This window comes from Xenopus tropicalis, chromosome 6, assembly GCF_000004195.4.
Source record: "Xenopus tropicalis strain Nigerian chromosome 6, UCB_Xtro_10.0, whole genome shotgun sequence".
NCBI lineage: Eukaryota > Metazoa > Chordata > Amphibia > Anura > Pipidae > Xenopus > Xenopus tropicalis.
Window position 1 is genome coordinate 97,610,540 of NC_030682.2, and position 22,980 is coordinate 97,633,519.

General features: G+C 35.8%; 1 protein-coding gene across 2 annotated transcripts in view; it reads right to left on the reverse strand.

Annotated features, from left to right (window-relative positions):
• atp9b (ATPase, class II, type 9B) overlaps positions 1-22,980 on the reverse strand; it is a 148,059-nt gene that overhangs the window by 34,213 nt on the left and 90,866 nt on the right. For both annotated transcript variants that reach the window (XM_031903753.1, XM_002936443.5), the window contains exons 12-15: positions 14,337-14,497; positions 12,368-12,510; positions 4,899-5,011; positions 1,406-1,657 (exon numbers count right to left, since the gene is read on the reverse strand). In XM_031903753.1, coding sequence (XP_031759613.1) covers positions 1,406-1,657; positions 4,899-5,011; positions 12,368-12,510; positions 14,337-14,497 — 669 coding nt within the window. The remainder of the gene's footprint in view (positions 1-1,405; positions 1,658-4,898; positions 5,012-12,367; positions 12,511-14,336; positions 14,498-22,980) is intronic.

A 22,980-nucleotide genomic window follows, 5' to 3' on the forward strand; every position in this document is an offset into this window, starting at 1 on the left:
CTGCGAAGTGACAAACAGACAGGACAGACCACTTGCCAATCCACTTTAAGGGTCATGGCACACAGAATGTTTTGATTGCTACTACTACTGGTACCTTGATAATAATGGAACTGTAGAATAAAGCTTCCAGCAAGTATTTAAATTACAGTCTTTGAAAAACCATTGAAGGATAACCCTCAGCAATTTCACCTAAACTGGGGCCATGCCCCCAAGATCACTGGACCACAACATGCATTTGCATCTTAACATCTCACCAAGATGGCATCATTTTTGTTGAATAATTATAATGTGCATATTTGGAGGGGTTGATAACTAAACCCCCCCCCAGAATGGTTAAAATGAGTAGGTTGCTGCAATCACAATGATGATATCCTGTTTCCATTTTTGCTATTTTCCTTATGTTCCCTAGTGTTGCTACATACACTGTTTAAAAACAGGACTGCCTTTAACCTTATTTTTCTAAAACTGTTCAGTTAAATACTTAGCCATAGACTTTCCTGTTCAAAAATGTAAACCTGCACATAATATAATATAATATAATAATATAATCATGTTCTGTATTTTACAATAATACGGACTGGCAGAAAGAAAACTAAAAAGCTATGGACCAAAGCACTACACTGAAAACATGCAAATGTATTGTAAAACCTTGTAATACCATAAAACGTGTGCACTTAACCCAAAACACAGATTTAATCACAATCAAATTATAGTCATCAAATAGTTGTGCTGCTGATTAACCAAATTTGTTTGTATAGGTGAATGCAAGGGCTTATGAGAAAACATCAATTCAACCATTTCACTTCCATAAAGCTCTAGGGTGCAATATTTAAAGCACTTTATTCAATAAAAAATGCTTTTAAAATGGTACTTTGGTGATTGGGAAACACTGGAATCATCTGTCAATGTGACTGCAGGGAAGCTCAATAAGCTAAATAATGAACCATTTACATTATTTTCCTCAGGCTTCATGACTTGTGTCAATACAACTCTTTAAAAAATTATGATGTAGACCTTGTGGATTGAAAAACAAGGTTTGCATATAAGATGTCAACTGTTTTAAAGTTAAAGATCCAATTTAAATGAATCCTTGCTACTGTGAAATAGTTGGAAGCATTAAAGCAAAAATCCAGAAATGTGGTGTGATACTAAATTCTCATAATGATAGTAAATTTATATGGCTTGCTTTCTAGGACATTGTCTGTGTATCTGGATCATAAGGTTCTCTATAGACATTTGATGACAATATGACTAATATGAAGCAATGGAAATATTGAAAGCAATATTGAAAGCATTCAGATTAAGTGCCTATGTGGTTATTAAAAAAAGCATTTATATTTTGAATGAAGTATAGAAATCACTTATTATTGGCTGAAAGCAGAGAGATAGACAATTTTATACTGACCTCATCGGGACTAGATGCTTGGTAAGTTCGATTTTCATCACAGAAATCCTGATCCACTTCAGAATACTCTGTTTCCCCATTTACTCCAGCACGTGATTCATAGACAGGGGTTACGTTATGGCACAAAGCTATTGCCTTTACAGCTTCATGGACTCTGCTGCTTACAGTTTTGCGTACTTTAGGTGCTGAAGACTGGCCTTTTCTAGAAGGCGTTGCACTGGTATTGTTATTACAGCTTTGGGATGGCTGCACCTTCAAATAAATAAATATAATGCACATATATTTATTAAAAAAGACAGTTATCAGCTTGCAAACAATAGGCAGACAAATTAATATAAATTAATCTAAAGCTGGTAGTTCAGTTAATTGAAAAACATGTTATCATGGGCTGCATTTGCTGCTTCGAATTGTCCATGGCAGCTGTATAAGGTATCAAGTGGAGAATTCATGAAGTTGTTGATAGTTCTAATGACTCTCATAGCTACAGCAGTAAGAAAAGTCTGCTTTATTTAATAGCATGAATAAACTATAAAAATAATAAATGTGTCAGTATGCAAACTGCCTTCATATTAATTGAAATAGATATTTTTGTCTTTAAAATAACAGCACAAATAAGAAACAAAATGGGTTTTATTGAAAAACTATACTGAAATCACCTTTACCTCCTTTCAACAGGGTTGAGTTCTAACATTGCCTTTGAGGAGATATGCATTTCATGCATCAGAACCCAAATACATTAGACACATTTAATATACTGTTCACTGCAAACATCAAACACTTCAATAGTGTTAAATGTAAACAAAAAGCAAATGCAATAATTTGCAAACTGTTTAACCCCTCTGTTTAACTGCAAACAGTGGAAAGACAACATATCAAATAATGAAAATGAGAAATGTTATTGTTTTCTCAAAAATGTTGAATTTGTTGGCAGCAACATGTTTCAAACAAGTTGGGACAGGGGTTACAAAACCAGGTTGAACATCTCACCAATTGGCAAGAGGTCAGTAACATGATTGGGTATAAAAAGAGCGGATCCCAGAGAGGCTGTGTCTCTCAGAAGTAAAGATGAGGAGGGGGACCCTTCTCTGTGAAACACTGCGCTGGCAAATATTGCAACAATTTCATAACATTACTTCTACAGTACATAATATCATTAAAGATTCAGAGAATCTGGAGGAATCTCTGTACACAAGGGGCAAGGCTGAAATCCAATATTGGATACTCCTGATCTTTGGGCCCTCAGAGGGCACTGCATTAAAAACAGATACAATTCTGTAGTGGTAATCGGAATACTTCCAAAAATTCCTGCCAGTGAAGTTTGCTGCTGCATCCACAAATACAAGTTAAAACTCTGCCATTCAAAGAAGAAACCATACATGAACATGATCCAGAAACACAGCTGCCGTCTCAAGCTATTTAAAATAGAATGAGGTGAAGTGAAAAACTATCCTCTGATCTGCCGAATCAAATTTTGATTTTTTTTTTTTGGAAATCTTGGAAGCCGTATCCTCAGGGTTAAAGAGGAGAAGAAAATATATGACGAACGAAATCCTGTATCATGAAATAATGGAATAACATTCCACTTTCAAAACTAAAGTAATTGGTTTCCTCAGTCATGATTTGTTTTCCCTTTAGAAAACATAAAACCCCAATTATTAATTTTCTAATAATAATAATAATTAATTTCCCTAATAAATGGATGGATAGATCCATATTTAGTGGCTGAAAGTATTCAATTTCCAGCAAGACAAATAAGCACACATGATCACCTATCAGCCATTTTGGTTTATAATGGCATCTTAGTAAGTTGTATATTTTAGTATCATTTGATATGTGTTGTCACTTTTTTCATTATATTGAAAAAGAACTGTCAACATCCCCAGGACTTTTATTTTGTTTTACACGTATGTTCAAAATCATTATATACTGTATATAATATACTACAAAATATTTTATTATATGTTTCTCTAACCCCAGAAAATAAATGAGGTACATACATTTTGTCTTAAACATATGTATTTATTTAGAGGATATTTTGGCATGTTCAAAGCCTGCATATTAAGTAACAACATCCCATACACCCACCACCTTCCAATCTATTGTTAAGTTTAGAAGAACCTAGTTTTGGATCCATGTGCTGCTTTGGACTAGTTGAACTGAACCAATGATCCGTGAAGACACTGCCTATCAAATTACAGTGCTGCATAATAATGGGTTTAACTTTTTCTGCTCATCTGCTTTTCAACTCCTGCTTTGAACCTCGGCATTTGCATTTCACAAATACCGATGTCATTACAGACGCAAATAAATTAGGTTGATTTACTTCTTCTGAATTATGTTATATTTATTGATGCTTCTATAATTCAATTTCACAGAGATTCCATTTAAGATTATGCTTTGTCACTGAATGTTTCCAGTGGGGAAATATAATTATGTTATAATAGATCTGTGTGTTGCATGGCTTTAGATATACAACAGGATTGCCTTTGTAATAATATAGCAGCACACAAAACAAGGGATACAAATCAATGTCACAAAAGAGCTACTTTCTAACTAGCAAGGTGGCTAGAAACATTTATTATCACAAATTGTAAAGAGTCAGTGGTTTAATATATGCTTAATTAGTAACTAAATTAACACAATCCGAATGCTTTGTGTTGCCAAACATTTTGACACAAATGGGGTTAATGGATAGCATGTTATCTTTAGATGTGACTGCTAAGACAAGTTAAGTGTAAGAGTGAAACGATTCTAGAAAAATTCTAGCCCTACTATGTAAACGGTACAAAGACAAAACAAAAAAGGTAGATTGTACACCAAAACATTTCCACCTTGTTAATCTCCCAATAATTTGATTGTTACAGGTTTACTATTGACTTGAGCAACTTCAGATTATAAAACAGTTTGAGAACACACTTGCTTGTCCATGTTATAATAGTTATATATAATTCTACCTATTTATAGGGTGTAAATGACATTATCCAATCTTTACCCCACAAGTATTTTAGTTGCAAATGCTTAAGTAGTAAAAAAAGGAAAACCCAATAAATACATTTTTGTGAGATGAAAGTTGCTTTCCTTGCAGACATGGCCACAGACATGGGAAAATCAGCTTGCTTTTAAAATGTAAAAAGATGAAAATGTTGCAACTTATATTCTATATTCTACTAGCTCTTAATATAGGCAAACTGGATATATATTACTGATCTGACTTCTAGGGGCAAAATATTTATTTAGAGCTTAATACATAAAACCTACCCATATTCTATTCATTCCAAGGGGTTTTTGAAAGCATATTTATCAATAGGTGAAAGTTAAAGTTTACCAGTTAAAACCCTATAAGAATGGACAGAACGTGGGTGAGTTTTATGTATTAAGCTCTAAACTCACATTTTGAAAAATCTGCCCCTAGTATTATGGTATATTATTTAGAATGTTCCTTTGCAAAGCCTGCTCTGCGCATAATTATTTATAAAACATTTAAACTGCTTACCAGCGAGTAGGAACTTGCTATATGATTCTGGATTTCATCCATTGTATCTGTGCCATAGGACACGGTACCAAGGTGAAGACGTTTAAAGACCATTTCATTTTGTGTCAGAGTTCCTGGAAGTAAAAATAATTTACAAATAGCTCATTATACTCTTTTAATAAAAAATACACACATACACACACACATATATATACATATATATATATATATATACATACATACATATATATATATATATATATATATATATATATATATACACACATATAAAAAGCTCACACAGACATTACTTCCAGAACATAAAGGGCTCTGAGTGTGCTGGCAATTCAGCTAGCTCTATAACTATGTAAATATGCAGCACAGCAGGACTCAGAAAGGGTCAAAGCTAAAGAAAAACCATCCAATGCAGGTGACTTAGACATAACACAGAAAGAAAAGAATTCAGCAAAGTGTAGGCACATCCTTTAGATTTTCCTTTATAAATTCTCAAATTCAGTTCAGTTTCTAAAGCTCTTGTTGTCTAGCAGCGAGATTATTACTATCTAAAAGGCAAATCCTTAGGCTAGCATTTTCCTATTAATGTGGGTAGAAGACAAGAAAATTGATGTAAATCCATAAAGCTTTAAAAATGAATTACCAGGACAATACTAACTATAAAACTGATCTCAAATAGGGTTATAAACATGTAGTTTAGCACATATGAAAAATGTATTGCCCTGGAGAAATGCCATAAAAGCATATTAGGATGCATTGCTGCAGTGTGGTTGCAAGTCTCAGAGTGGAGGTCTGTACAAGTGCTCTCTAATAAAATCTTAGCCTCTTTCACCTTTGTACTTACTACATGGTGCAAAGTGTTGTAATTTTTGGCAATACATAATATATGAATAATGTACTCACTATAAATATAAGGATATTAAAAGTTACCCAGTTGTTCCATGACCATAATAAAGCACAAGGCCACAAGCCAGTTCACCACTGTATGGGAATGATGTTCCCTGATTCCTCTAGTTGAATTTGCTCCTGATTGTTTAATTAAACTGGATGAGGCTCCTGCAGGTAAGTTTTGAAATACTGCAATCAATAGGCTAGACAGACATTGTCCATCTACTGGCCTAGCTGGAATCCTACCCTGAGGTGAGATTCAGTGAGATTTAGGGTGATACAAAGTAGGTATTTGTGAATGTAGCTGAAAGTATACTAGGCTACAAGGAAAGGAAAAGGAAGCAGAGATAGTACTTAAGACACCCCACCACATAAAAAGGCCTGAAAGAAAGAATTAACTGCAGCAGAACCAAAGGACAGCTGGCTGGGTTGTACAGGTTATACTTGAAAGCTAACAGAAAAGTGAAAAGAAGGACCAGAGCATATAAGAGGAAACTGGACCAAACCTAGCCTCTACCATTAAAAGCCCCTAGAAAGCAAAGCAAGGGAAACATGAAATGCAAGGCTTGAAGAGAAGGCAAATTCTGGGCTCAGCTTAAAAGAAGTGCCCAAAATCAAGTTAGATGACACTGCTTTACTGATGCTCTCTGCTCCACCTTGGAGTAACAGGAAGTCAAGTAAGTAAAATGAAACAATTGCCTAAGGGCCTAAATACTTATGCATCTTTTTCGTGGGACCTGCGGTTTTACCAAACAGCAAATGTGAAGCACCATAACTAAAGACTACAAAAAAAACATTAAGCAATGGTTATTATTGGCTCGTTTAAGATTTATGCTAAAATGACGAGCCAACTATAGATAACATTATCAGGTTTCTGGATAACAGAAAGCATACCTAAACAGCATATAACTGTTACAAAACAGCACCTCTTCCACTATGGTCTGACTTTAAATGAAATACTGGTGAAAGTATGTTGTGGTGTTGCTAGCGATAGAGCTAATCCCAGGAACATAAACTTATGATAAACAGAAAAATCTGGATGCCTGGACTTCATTTGAACATAAACATGGTTATGAATCAAGGGGTAGTAAGGCTGAGTAAGAGAGCTGCAATTAAGTTGGTACCATATGGTTTAATTGTATTATTGGTGGTTGTATATGCACAGTGCCATATTCTGTATTTAGCAATAAAATGTAAAATCACAGTGCTAAACTTTTTTCATTCCTGTATTTTAGTAATGAATGTAGAATGACATTTCCTGTAGAAATACATTAAAGTGAATTCACGCAGTACAGTGCTTGATGATTCTATGGCAGCATTTGGCCCTTTAAGTGCACTTAGAATTCTTGTAATTCTTACTGCAATCAGGTAGGGGTAAAGTGTGATATTGGAAAAGTACAAAGGTTTTATATTTAGATGTCCACTAAAACCTTTCACATTTTTTTTCATTTCAGGCCAGGCTGCCCGCCTAACACAATTTGTTAAATGAAAGCTTTTCACACGTTAGTGGGAAGGGAAATTTTGAGAGCCTATATTTAAGGCATTTTTACAAGTACGAAAGTTAATAAATAACATGTGCTAACACATTACATCCAAAGGCAGTTGTTTCTGTTTGATCCCTCTTGCGAACCAAAGAAGTGGGTATGCCATACCCTGAGCTTCATATTAAAATGTATGAGTTCTCTACTGCATTGTGCTTATAACAATGGAATTATCAAATGCAACCAGTAAGAAGATTAAAGTTCTCCCAGCAGATTAAGTACAAATTATCTGTCCTCCTGTTTCAGCATCATTTGTTCATTTATCACATAAAGTCTAGTATTTCTGGTCAGTGTCAATATGCTCTACATCTTTGCAGTTAACAGATGTCTTCTCTTGCCGAATGAATTACTTTAAGTCTCACGCACTGCTGGCCGCAGATGTGTCACTATAGCAACATCATTAATTTCAGATCTTACCGGAAACATGCACTCCAATCAAACCTAATTATACCACGTTGCTTTCTTGTCCCACAATAAGGAAACTATAATGCAATTATTGGGATACTTCATTTTCCATTCCACGGTGGCAAATGAGAGAACTTCTGTGATGGACGCTTCATGTCAAAAAGCGTATTGATAAAACACAATCCCAATTTGCAATCATACAAAGGACTACCTTGCAATTATATTAGCAATGTAATGTGCTTTAGACTCTGCAACTAATTCTTTATCTCTTTGGCTAAATCCTGGATTTTTTCATTTGCTGGTTTCTTTGTGCAAAAAGAGGAGTATTCAAAAAGAGGTAGAAGTTCAGTATAACTCATGCTCATGCTGTTGACTTTGCTGGTTGAAGAATTTGAGCTACTTAATCCTTTTCTGACATGCAACAGCAGATAACATGTTGCTTTGTAGGGTCACTAGAGGACAAGAGAGCAGAGCAAGGTTTCAATCTGCTTCCCATTTATATTTAAATCAGATTAATTTTATTGTGCTGCTTCTGTTTTGTGGTTTGTATCTACACTGGGCCTTCCAATGAATGGAAATAGGATTGGGGTTCCCTGCACCTGTAACCCCTGAACCCACCCCCAACGGCTACCCTACATCACAAAGATTATTTTTGTTACTATGTTCCAAGCATAAATAACTGATCCAGGCTCTCAGTGTATGCTGGGGTGAAGTCATGCTAAAACCATGCGCTATATATTATCCCAACTCGGTGGTGATTCACAGTCAACATGGTATATAAAGGTTACTGCAATGCCTCTGTACAAAGTGACTGTTGTGAGGGTAAGTGCTTGCTTTTGCCAGGCTGTATCTATACAGACACTGGATTACATGTATTGTGCAGGTGCTGTATAACCCATGTGACACAAAGCTTATTAAATCAAATGGATTATAAAATTATCAGCAAGATTAATTTCCGTTAGGAAGAAACTGCAGCGACTGATGAGTACAGACACTTTTGGGTTTGGCAACCCTTTGTGGTTCAACATTTGGCTGAGACTGAGACCTTTACTTATTAAAAAGTGTGGGGATTTGATTAAGCTGGCAGTGGCAGATGGGAGACACTAAACAGCAGTTTTCTTTCTACACTTTATTATATACAGTTCAGCTTTCATGCAAAGGTGTATAAAAACATAGTCACTTTTCCCATGTCTCTGGCCATCACTCCTTAGTGTCTATATGAGACACTTTTACCAGTCAATACATAGACTTTTACAGCACCAGCTTCCCCACGGATTGCCTCTTTAAGGCCCCTTGGTACTCTTTCAGTACCCTCTCATACAATGGTATCAGCCAAAGCCCATTGGTGTGAAGGCATAGATAGATATATATGAAACATGGGCATGTCACATTGCTATAGTTTCACCTTCACAGGATGCCACCTTTTTAAAAAATATGTTTTTGGTAAGAAATTTTTGCCCTGCTTGAGCTGCACCGGTCAACTGTAAGAGAAGTACAATAATCTAGAAGCACAGTACATTTGTAAAGTTGTAGGCCACAAAAACCTCCAAACTGTTTCAGGACATGCAAAACATGTCCTGTTGTGTTTAATTTATGTTTAAAATATTTAATAGTAGTAGACTTAAGGTATGGAGGTTCAAATAACTGAAGGATCCCTTATCCGGAACAGCCCAGGTCCTGAGCATTCTGGATAACAGGCCGCATCCCTGTACTTCATTTGTGTTAAAAAATGCGGTTCTTAATTTAATACGGTCTCAATGCTGGTAAATAGGAACTGAAGGAAAGATATCCAAATAATGCATGAGCAAGATCACATGAATAATTACACAGCAAAAAGTATCCAAGCAAGTAGTAGTGAAGGATAGCAAATAATTATGTCAATCAGTAATGATGCTCTTGCAAATGCACGCATAAGCACTAACAGAGCAAGACATACTTAGATATTCAAGACTTTTCAGTTTCATTTAAGATATTCATGACACTGTTAGATCTATAAACAAATATGCATATTATCACTGCTAAATGTGTTATTTATGCAGTATCTTTTAGACCTGGTTCCTGGACACTGAAACAGCACGTGGGGATCACCCTACATGAAAGACAGGAGGGTCACCACCTGTCCATTCTTTAGACAACTGCATCTGATACAACTCCCCCCCTTACAGTTGCAACTGGAGTTGAGAGGGAAAATGCTGTATACTGCAAAACATAGTGATTGCATCTGAAATAGCACACTGTACTTGTGAAGAAAATGTAAGGCTAGGTGATACTGTCTAACTGGGAAAGTAAAAATTGCAAGTTTAGGAGCATCCAGGCCCCTTCGTCAGGCAAAATACAAATGAAAGCTGGAAAGGCACAAGATATACACTGTTAGATCACTGAAAAAGGTTCATGGGCAATAAATTAGTAAGTTACAGACAGAGATACAGTGGCTTGCAAAAGTATTCGGCCCCCTTGAACTTTTCCACTTTTTGTCACATTACAGCCACAAACATGAATCAATTTTATTGGAATTCCACGTGAAAGACCAATACAAAGTGGTGTACACGTGAGAAGTGGAACGAAAATCATACATGATTCCAAACATTTTTTACAAATAAATAACTGCAAAGTGGGGTGTGCGTAATTATTCAGCCCCCTGAGTCAATACTTTGTAGAACCACCTTTTGCTGCAATTACAGCTGCCAGGCTTTTAGGGTATGTCTCTACCAGCTTTGCACATCTAGAGACTGAAATCCTTGCCCATTCTTCTTTGCAAAACAGCTCCAGCTCAGTCAGATTAGATGGACAGCGTTTGTGAACAGCAGTTTTCAGATCTTGACACAGATTCTCAATTGGATTTAGATCTGGACTTTGACTGGGCCATTCTAACACATGGATATGTTTTGTTTTAAACCATTCCATTGTTGCCCTGGCTTTATGTTTAGGGTCGTTGTCCTGCTGGAAGGTGAACCTCTGCCCCAGTCTCAAGTCTTTTGCAGACTCCAAGAGGTTTTCTTCCAAGATTGCCCTGTATTTGGCTCCATCCATCTTCCCATCAACTCTGACCAGCTTCCCTGTCCCTGCTGAAGAGAAGCCCCCCAGAGCATGATGCTGCCACCACCATATTTGACAGTGGGGATGGTGTGTTCCGAGTGATGTGCAGTGTTAGTTTTCCGCCACACATAGCGTTTTGCATTTTGGCCAACAAGTTTCATTTTGGTCTCATCTGACCAGAGCACCTTCTTCCACATGTTTGCTGTGTCCCCCACATGGCTTGTGGCAAACTGCAAACGGGACTTCTTATGGTTTTCTGTTAACAATGGCTTTCTTCTTGACACTCTTCCATAAAGGCCAACTTTGTGCAGTGCACGACTAATAGTTGTCCTATGGACAGATTCCCCCACCTGAGCTGTAGATCTCTGCAGCTCATCCAGAGTCACCATGGGCCTCTTGGCTTCATTTCTGATTAGCGCTCTCCTTGTTCGGCCTGTGAGTTTAGGGGGACGGCCTTGTCTTGGTAGGTTTAAAGTTGTGCCAAACTCCTTCCATTTCTGAATGATCGCTTGAACAGTGCTCCGTGGGATGTTCAAGGCTTTGGAAATCTTTTTGTAGCCTAAGCCTGCTTTAAATTTCTCAATAACTTTATCCCTGACCTGTCTGGTGACAGGTCACCAGATTCATGTTTGTGGCTGTAATGTGACAAAATGTGGAAAAGTTCAAGGGGGCCGAATACTTTTGAAGGCCACTGTAACTTGTAGAGATAATAAAAGTTGATATAAACATTTGTACCTAATTAAGTTATAAAGGTACTTATAACTGCACAAATGCACTAATTAGTGCAGTTATAAATACTGCACTAATTAGTGCACTAATATAAATTTATGCACTAATATAAATTTATTATATTACTTGTTGATATGATTATGGTTTTCAAATGTTAATTTAGATGCCTGGATTTGGATATATTCTATAGTATTTTATATCAACATGTCCATAAGGAAAGTTTATGAAATGGTAAAGGGGCTCAAGGGGTTAAGCCTTTGAGAGGGAAGTGTTCCATATTAGCAGAAGGATAATGTGACCATTTTCTGCTTGTAGATTATATAATGTAAGCAGAGACTCCAGTATAGTATTGCTCAGGGTAGTGTACAACCTCTTGGAGCACCACTGGATATCAGTACACTGGGCTTGATACCTATGGTTAAAATACATATTATTGTACCTGCTTGTGTTGTACTTTATTGTTGTATTTTCGTGCTATGTAGCCAAACCTATATGGAAAAAATAAATGGCGGAGCACCACGAGGATAAAATTAAAATCCAGTCTTTATTCCATCATAGATAAAAGGCACATGTACATCCCTCAGGGTCTAATGCTTAACGCGTTTCGTGGCCTGTCGCCACTTCCTCAGATGCTTCTGAGGAAGTGGCGACAGGCCACGAAACGCGTTAAGCGTTTCTTTTAGGCATACCTAAAAGCCTGGACTACATGGGAGCTTGTTATTACTGCTTTAAGACAACTGAAACCAGCAGAACTCAGGTTTATTATGTCTAGTATGCTTACTATGTTTCTTTTCATGTTTTCTATTAATGTCCACTTGAAAAAGAAAAAAAAAAAACCAATAAAAATATAAGTTACAAAAAAAAGAAATTAGGTACCTGTTTTATCTGTAAGTAAATAAACTAAGCGCCCAAGTTCTTCAGGAATCGTGCTGGTTCTTACTACAGTCCCTGGAATGTTCTCATCTCTCATGATCATCCATCCATAAGCAGCTTTACCCATATCGAGGTTCACACGCAAGCTGAAAACAAATTAATTTCACAAATATTTTACTGGAAAAACAAATTTAAAGTTAAATTTAAAGTAACATAATTACTTAGCCATTGTGTGTATGTGTGTGCGCTCTGGTTTATAGAAAGATATACACACACACACACACATATATATATATATATATATATATACACACACACACACATGTAACAGTGTGCATGGGGAGAGGTCCATGGTTGTGGTGGGACAGGGACATATAACAAAATTACAATCTCCAAATTTACTCTACCTGGTAATCAGCAAGGAGATGCTAATGAAGTTCAAAAAAGGATTCTTTAGTTGCCTTTTAAGGCAATCAATATTTTAATCAGATAATTCCTTTATCTGTTTGAAAGAACCATTTTTGTATTAATAGTGGGCAGTGGATCTCTGTACCCTACCTTAAGTAGCCATCTATAGAAACAAACTCATGGCTCTATATAGTGCATGGCTGGCAGGATGGAAACACTCCAGTTGTGAATTGCCGTTATTCTATGAAGTGCTGTACTTATGCCCAGTGCCACTCTAGGCACCAGAGCAAAATTGCGCCCTGTCGCACATGAACAGAATGAAAGTAATGTAATGCACATGCGCACAAGCAACATTATATTTCCGTACGTATTATGTCATTTGTGTACGTATTATAATCATAATTCGATCCTCATTATGAACACAAACAGGGGATTCACTTGGCACAATAGTGCTGCACCTACTCCAGTTAAGTCTGATTTGACAAAACTGCGTGTTTGCTTCATTGCAAATTGGGTGTAATTGCATGAAATATTTCTGAAGTCTGTTGTCATTTCCAGTATTTGGTGTGCGGGTGACATGTGCATCCTATTCTTTCAATGCAAGTGGTGTTGCCCCTACTGATGCAAGGCGCTGAGGGAACCCTGAAGCTTGAGGTGGCATTAGCTGCAGGGTTACCCTGGGTAAATAGGCACAGCAGCGCACAATTAGGAATGGAAGGTAGAAAGGACTGAGTGGCTCCGAGGGCAACTATAGGGAGGAGCAAAAAGCGCATTTTGACACAAATACGTGTAATTAAAATGGTTTTATGTGCAACTCATTGCGAAGAAAAGCACAGCTTGCCCACTGCGCTTGTGAACATAAATGAGTTAAAGCGATACATGATAACATGGTGCTATGAATGATAGAACCCATAAGCACTACATACAAAGAATATTTTTTAAAGCATCCAACTCACCAAGCATTTTCTTCAGACACTCTAATATTATCCTTTTATACATAAATTATACTTTAAAAATATCAGATTGCATTTATGGCTTCAACTGCTTTTTAATGATTATCAGTAGTATTTTGCAACTTTTTTGTAGCCTCCATTTATATAACATGATGACTAAGTAATGATAGATTCGCAGAAGATAAGGTAATTGATGCTAAGTTACAAGCTTCTACGAAATGGAGTTAAGTAAATATAGGGAATACACATAGAGCACATAACGTCTCTGTGCATAAAGGACCATTATATCTCAACTCAAATATATAAAGTGATCCTTAGATGAAATTAAGTAACTGTTATTTTAACAATTCCATGGTGTTACAGTGGCAGCATGCCCTTATAAACATATTCACATATTAGCTGTCCTTATTACTTCAGTAAGAGGAACACTGTACAAATCTACAACAGTATAGCTTCCTGCACAGGGATCTTTTAAGAATCAGCAGATTTGCTGGCATGTTTCCTCTCAGCTTCCTTTTAGGCTCAGTTTCATTTACAGCCAAGAATATAGTTTAAAAATGCAGCATTCAGTGAAATTAGACATCCCTCTTTTCCGTGGTTCAAGCACGTACCTTATTGGGATGATGTAGGAAAAAAGCAGGAGGAACCGAAACAAGTAACGATACCAAGGCCCAACAAATCCTTGCAAGGTTACCATTACCACGGAAAGCGCAACAAGGGCTAAGAAAAGGGCTTTGGTCAACTGATTCAGCTCGAGGTCCAGCATGCCCACCTGAGAAAGCAATGACAGAAAACAAGTTTGCACAAAGTGAAATCTGATCTTGGTAAATAACAGAAACTGAAATAAGATTTTGAAAAGATATATATTTTATACATTTATAAATATAAATAACAGAATTCTCTCAACAATAAATGTCTGCTATATGTCTGATTCCCCTATAATTTGCAGAATTAGTTTCTACTCACACAATTAGTAACTCTACTCACACCATAATGCTTCATATTATTATATATTAGAACACATTCTATAAGAATGCATCAACTACAAACTGAAAAAAACTGCAAGATTTTAGATGGAGGATCTCAGGAACTTATATTAAAATGATTTGAAAATGAATCATTAATATTACTTAGTTGCAACTGTATTCAAGATATATAACTATACAAATAATATATATTGTTATGTAAGCAAATGGCTGCTAAAGAATGGAAACAAAAGGGAGCATTGATAATAATGATTACATACATCATAACAAATTATCTAGCCCATTAGCCTTTGAATAAGTGCCTATTCTTGGCATGAAATGCATTAGGCTTTTATGCAAGGTGATATTTCTTTTAATACTTTTTTTCTAAATTAATTTACGCTGTGGTTCAGTTTAGGGCCTACCCCTTGTACTTTGTGGTATATGACTTTTTTCTTTGTGGACCCAAATACATGTGGGACTATGCTTTGCTTCTCATTGTGCACCTTTGTTGTGCTTTGAATCTTATAGTAGTACATTTTATTTTACTAAGGGGTGGCCATGAGGACCTACCATAAACATCATGGGGACCCAATTTTATTTTGATGGGTTAAGTATTAGTGTAACAGTAAACGGCAGTAACAAGAGTTGCTTGTTTGTTCTGCCATGTTTGCTGAGCAATGAAAGGAACCATGCTTAAAGGGGAGTCCATTTTCTTATTAGCTTTTATACAAAAGGGATCATTTGACTTTGGATGCAAGTGCAAAAGTGTGCCCCTTAGTGGCCGGGGGGGTGCAAAGCAGCCCTGTCCTTAACCTTGCAAATACAGGGCTACATTGCGGCCTGCGTCCACTACAACTCCATAACCTGTGTGTCTGAATGACATGCGTGTTAGATGGTGATCCAGTTTTTTTCTAGTTGTGGATCAGTTATCTGACATAACAAGTCTTAACTATAGTTGACAAATGAAACTTAACCATGTAAAGTTTTGCAGCAGGCAGCAATAAACAAACACCACAATAAAATGATGACCTGTTGTGTACTGTATGGAAAAGCAACATCCTTGAGGTGTTAAAACTTATTAAGAGCTATTCATCTTGATAAACCCTTCTGAAAGGCTAGAAAACATAACATTCCATCATATAAAGAATCACTGTAAAAGGAATATATTGTAATAGTTCTGGAAAAAAAATGTTTGTGCACGGGCTACCGTTTCCCTTGAGAACAGAGCAGAGCAGGACCACAGTGGCTAATTTATCAGCTGCATTTTAAAAGCAGCACAACGAGGACAAATATCTGGCAATTTCCGCTGCTTCCACTACTACATAGTTTATGCTTGAATTATTGAGAAAAATAGGTTTTTGGATTAAAATGAAGAAAAATTAAGCCAGGGAAGTAGAGCATGTTTCAAAGCCCAGATCTTTTTGCGTTGACAAAGGCGGTCTAAGTTTCAGGCCTCGCTGAGGATCAGATGAAGTCATTATTCATTCAGTCAGGGAAAAAAAGACTCAATTACCTCAACCTAAAGATGCTATCAATGAATGCAAAGTGCATATTTTACTCTATTCATCCAAATCCCATTAAAAAGTGAAAGGAATGATTTAATCTAGCTTTCTAGAGTTGGTCTTTTTTTGTATTAAAATAAAGAATCACTGTCTCGCAATATGCATAACTACTACCTCACACTTTTCTCTGCATCATAAAAGTAAGACTGTAAAAGCAGAGACAGAAACAGTCTGAATGAACACAAAGTTTCTTTTGAGACAAAAAGGCCACTGAGAAAATAGAAACATTTAATGTAGTCCATTGGGCATTCATATGCAGATACTTCAAAGCTTTAATAACTTTTTAATGGAAGAGGACAGGTGACTGAGGATAACAGCTAAAGCCGTTAGGAAATAAATGTTGAGCAAAGAGTTGACAAACAATAGGAGGAAATAGAAGCCTTTCATACTGTTTCAGCAGCACAAAAACGTCTTAAATGACCAAGACAATATACAACATAATAAAGGGGAGTAAAGTATATGCAGATATTTCCTACAATGTCTACGTATGAGAAAGCACCACAAATGAATCTCATCTGAGCTTAAAGATAACGAGGGATCAAAGGTCAATAAAACTGTTAAGGGAGGGCAAGATATAAAACAGTTATGGGAATATGGAGTTCAACCAGATGTTGGTAAACTACAAATCAAAGCATCCAAACCAAAAGCTCAAATATATCTGGGTGGTCTGCACTTGTCCATGCCTAATCCAATAAAATATATTAGCAAAACATCAAGCATACAAGCTTATGTAAAAGTAAATTCATTTATTTATTTAATAAAAGCACAAAACATTGCCCTCTCCAATCATGGGCCATAACTTACTTATCCCTCAGTACATCAGGTCTTTCAAAATGTACTGCTTTTTTATATATGGGTATCATCAAGTGGAGAATAATAACGGTTTAGCCTCCCCAAAATGATTTCAAGTGCTACATACCCATATACATGTTCAATGAAAACCTTTTATTGGTAACCTCTCCAAACAAGACATTTACCCTCCCCCAACAGGCATCTATTAATCGAAAACCCCCTTTAACAGAAAAGCAAGTAGTAATTAGGGATTTAAGCAGTGATCTCCATATATCTATACCGATATGCGATATACCATTGTCGCTTTGTGACATATAAAGTACAATCATTAAGTAACATGCTTGAAAATAATATTTATAACATTGCTCACTAGGATATTAAACGCCGCCAAAGAAAGAAAGGTACAAACATAATAGCATAATAGAAAAGTATTTCATTTTTTATGTGAGTTTTTCAATTATCTTTCATAAATCTTCATTTATAGTTGTTTTCTGTTTCATGTAATGTGCTCTATTAATTGGCATTTCATTTTTTTTTAACCCTTTAGTGCTTTGTATTATTCTATTTTACATAAAAGAAACTAAAAAAAAACACAAATGCATGAAGGTGGCAAATGATTTTAGCAACTGTTAGAATGTGCAGATTATTCTGAGGTGTCATAATATCTGATCTTTTCATATGACTGCAAAAGGCAAATTAAATACTCTGCTGGAAATAATCATCTCCAAGGGAAATATTTTACATAATGTCTAATATAAACACAATGGTTTAGTAAACGGGATTGTTCAAAGATAATGAAGACTATAATTGTTCGTATAATCTAAAATGCCACTAATGGCAGCGATCACAACTCCATTTAGCTTTTTCTTAATTTACGGAGCAAGTTTAAAGTAGCTAATGGTCCTAACACAAGTAATGGTTTATTCAACAATAAAGGGTAAGTACAGTATTCTTATTAACTTCTTCCATACAGGCAGGCACTGAACATTGTTGCTTTGAAGGCAGTTGTGTATGGGAAAAGGTCAAGCAAACTACATCTGTCAGATCAATGGAATGTCTATGGCTTCTCCTAGCACGAGGAAGCTGAAGTGCCCCGACTCAAACTCTGTGCTACTGTGAGATCATTTGCACAACAAGAAAACTTGAGTTGCAAAGTCTGCAAGGCCACAAATGAACTAATTTAGCACAAGGTAAAACACTGTGTATAGTTCTCATAAGAAACAGACCCCCCAGTGTTTCATCTTATAATACTATTTTCCCATGGAGTTCTCCTAACTTCCATTTGACACTTCTTTCAAGTTATGTACAATAGACCAAATAATACATGCAGTGCAGGCGTACAATTACGGCTGCTACATAAAAACCAACAAAGATTCAATAGAATGCCAAAACACTTTCCATAATCCACTGCAGACCTTATCCCCCTTGTGCAAATACGATCAACAAACCTCATTTGGGAATTCAAAGGAATTACACTGTTTAAAAATAGGGTGCATGGGCAAACAAGAAAGTCACAATGTATTCTTCTGATAATTTCATGATTAAAATATTGACAGCTGGTTTTGGGTAAAGCACCTGAGAATGGCTTATACCCTGCTTGCAACAGAAGAGGGTGCTGCAGCCTGACATTACCTGTCACTTGTGAAGAGAAATGCATTCATACTGCACACTTACAAAGTGTTCTTCCCTTTTCAAAATTCCTAAACAAAATGTATCCACTGACTTTCCTCTCGTTTCTACAACTCGCTAAAGCATTTAATTCATTACAACACAGAAATTCACCAGGGAATGTTAGTGCTCGTCATACCACCGGCAGCTTCTTCATTAAATAATGGTCTGCATAAAGATACACTGTTAATAAAGACAGTACCATGGAAATCTACCTTTAAACACACTGTCTTTGTTTAAGAGGAATTAAATAGAAAATACATTAGAATAGTCACATTACATAAGACTGGGATATATTTCAATACATTTTAGCTATTGTTGTTAGATTCATTGGGAGATACTTGTTTGTTTGTTTTTTTGTACCGATATTTCTCTTGATAACCATATATCAGTTGCTGCTGATGAGAGACCCCTAGAACATATCTTATTGTACAACATCTAAATGCTTTTTTCTTATACAGGTATAAGACCTGTTATCCAGAATGCTCTTTCTGTCATTTGGATCTCCATACCTCATGTCTGCTCAAAAACCTGATCTATTTTGACACCTATAAATATTAACAATATTTTAGTTAGGATCAAGTGAGAAAGGAAGTCATTTTTACAAATTAGAATTATTTCATTAAAATTGAGTCTATAGGATAATATGGCCTTCCTGCAATTATGAGCTTTCTGGATAACAAGTTTCTGGTAACAGATCCTGTACCTGTAAATGGAATATGATTATAGGGATGATTTACTCAGGCAGTGCAAAATTTGCATTTGCAGTGGTACCAGTTTTTTCCAAGTTAGTCTGGGTGGTCATAATTGTCACTTACACTATTAGTCCATACAATAACACCATTACCATTCGACTGACTAATAGCAAGTGTGTAAGCATAACACACTAAATTAACTTTGGAAGTAACACTTTTCAAGGCAGATGTTAATTCCAGGCTCTGTGGCCGGGGCATCATTTATACCTCTGAACAAGTGCACTTTACCATTTTAAATTTTGTGTGCAAAATTCTGCTCAACTTAGTACCGGTGCTTATAAATTCATCCTCATAACTTAAAATACAATACAAAAATCAAGAGTATCCTTCTGGTGGAGACAGACTAGCCACAAACAATATCAATCATTAAGAAATATGTTTTTATCATGCTATAAATGAATATATTTGCCCATTTTCTAAGCAAAACAATCCAGGAAAATATTACAATGAGATAATGTGAATTTTCCTAATAGTCAAAAATATAGCAAAAATACTGAAATCAATGAAATGTCTAATGATATAATATACATGGGGAAATGATTAGGCAATTACTACTGTTTATATGAATAGCTGAAATGGCTGAGGGCATGGAAAGTGTCTCAGGGTACCATAAAGCTTAATAGTTTCAGGAACTAAAATCTCTATACCTATTGCCTTTCTAATGGTATGCTGTTCTGCATAGGAAGCTATCAATTCTAAATGGTTTTCTCAAGACCACCCACCAATTTAGAATAATTACTTCAATAACCTGGGCTTTCAATGACATTGGAGACTTGAACAGTCACTCATATAAAGAAATCCTAGGGTCAAATGCTTGAGTTTCTGTTTCATTTAATTAAACTGGCCCTTTTTTGGGAAAAAAAAGAGAAATATTATATCTAAACAGTTATTTTATGGGTCTCTGCTTATACAGTTAATCTGGTATTCAAACTATGTGGCAGTTTACAGCGTCTGTGAAACATTTCTTTGAATTAATTTTATTTTAAAAAAGAATGCAACCTTTTTCACATTCCAAATGTATTAACATTAAATATCACTTTAAAAATGTTCTTTTGGTGGACACAATGCCAGTATGGTTTATTAACATAAAACCGTGTTAATTATTTTAATTTTCAAATGCTTCTTTGTTGTACCATGGTTACCACATTCCCTCACCAGCATTGCCATATTGTATTCCCATAGGATTCTTTAACCACATAATGCATAAGGAAATTCTACGCTATTCAAAACTGCTTGGTACATTATGACAAAATAGGAAAAAAGCTAACAGATTTTATACCTTGAATAATTAGAATTTGTATAGAGTGGTTTAGGGACAGATTAAACAAATGTCAGTTTTAAATGTTAATTGTTTTCAATTTAAAAAAAAATAAAAAAAAAATTCTTTATCATGCCATAGGTACTACTTGTTTTTATCATGAGTGAAATTTTGTATTTCTGTAGCATTCTTTTACTAGATAAGCTGACTGGAACATGGGGATCAGCCCAAAGCCGACACACTGAACTTGTGGTTCAAATGTGCCAGTGAGCATTTCTGAGTGATAATCACCTGAACCACTAAAACCTAGGGGCATAATATGATTTAAAGAACTGTCTGGTACATGACACAGTCCAGGAAATTGGATCACCATACCTTAAGTCTGCTAAAAACCATTAAAGAAACAACAGTTTTGGTATCAATATGGGTTGATGCTGCTAAATTGGGATCAAGTCCAAGGATTTTGCTGGAATGGTTTAGAGTCGGTTTTATCAATGATCAACTTACTTATCCATTAAAAGTTTGCATTTTTTCCACAGGTTGAAGTTTTCTCATCTTCTCCATTATTGAAGCATTGCTTTAATTTCAACGTTTTTCTTTTTTCAGCAAAAATTGTTCTCTATTTTTGAGATGGCAAAAACTACTACTGGGGCACAATATGGGAAGATCAGGGTTTTACCTATCAATAATGGGAGGTATATAACTAACAGTGGAAAATGTACTAAATCCATGGACTCACATTGACATAATTCTTGTATAAAACAGGTTCTGCAAGGAATAAAGAGCTATACAAAGAATTATATATGTACTGAAATTTGTGATTTCATTAACTTCAGTATTCTATGCCTTTTAGACATCAATCATATCCTAGTTTGATTATCAGCTATACTAATACAGATTTACACGCCCCTATATATTCACAGTGCAGCATTACATGGAAAGTCATCATCCTCCAGACTACTTCACTTCTGAAGTCAGCATCTTGGAGTGTTAAAGTAAAATAATGGTTCTAAAAGAAAAAAGAAAGCATGCAGGTGGTGGTGAGTCCTAGTGTGGGGGATGAAAAATGAAGTTAGTTTAGATATCAAGCTGGTTATTAGGAAACCCACAAAAATATTGTATGTATCACCTGTTATTGCTTAATTTTGCTAGCAATGAGAAAGCAAATTTGATATTATAAAGTATGATAGTCTTTCAGGTCATTATAGTGTAGAATTTGTGCTGAGTAATATATAGCCCTCAAAATGAATGCTGAATGTAAAAATGAATGAAATTATATTAAAATGAATTTAATGGAACTAACAGATATGGCACGAGGCGCAGAGCACAGTATCTGTGGGCAGGCTAGCCATGTCCATACTTTCGCCGGCGGAAGCATGACACGCAACTTAAGGGATGAGTAGGGGATAACATATATTTGCCTAACCCCCTCCTCCCTCCTTTGACCCTAATGAACACAGCTCTGCTCCTAGTATGTAATTTTTAAACCACATATTAGGTTCTGACAAAAAAAAAAAAAATCTAATTTCACATTTTAGGTTTTACCCAAGTAATGCAAAGGCACAAACAAATTTTAACATATACTACACACAGATGAATACAAAAGAAATACTTTTAATCAATTAGAGAGAGAGAAAGAAGTCCTCTGCCCATAGGATCTTTTTTGTCTTTGTACCTGTACTATATATATATATATATATATATATATATATATATATATATATATATATAAAAAGCCTAAAAAACAAAAATGTACAAACCCCAATTTGAAGGTCTGTCCTTCAGAAGCAAAGACATAGCTTTTCCGAGAAGTTTTCAGAAATGCAGACAAAAATCTAAATATTAAATCACATATCTTATAAAGTGATGATAATCAACATTAGCATTTTAACCCCTTCATCTATGCTGCTTATAGTGAGATAAAAGGATATAGAGCAGGCAGTAGTGGGTTTTTTGCAGTGGTCTTTTTCAGCCCACATGGGCACTGAGCCTTTGGTGAGGACCCCCTCATCTTGTAACAAGGTTAAAGATATAAAAACTAAGTTTATTATTGCTGTATCAGTTAGAACACTGATCCCCAACCAGTGGCTTGTGAGCAACCAACCCCTCTCAGTGCCCCCAAACCAGGTAGTTCTTTTTAAATTCCTAACCTGGTGGCAAGTTTTGGTTAAATAAAAACAAGATTTACTACCAACTAAAGCCTCCTGTAAGCTAATAGTGTGCATAGAGGCTACCTAATAGCCAGTCTTAGT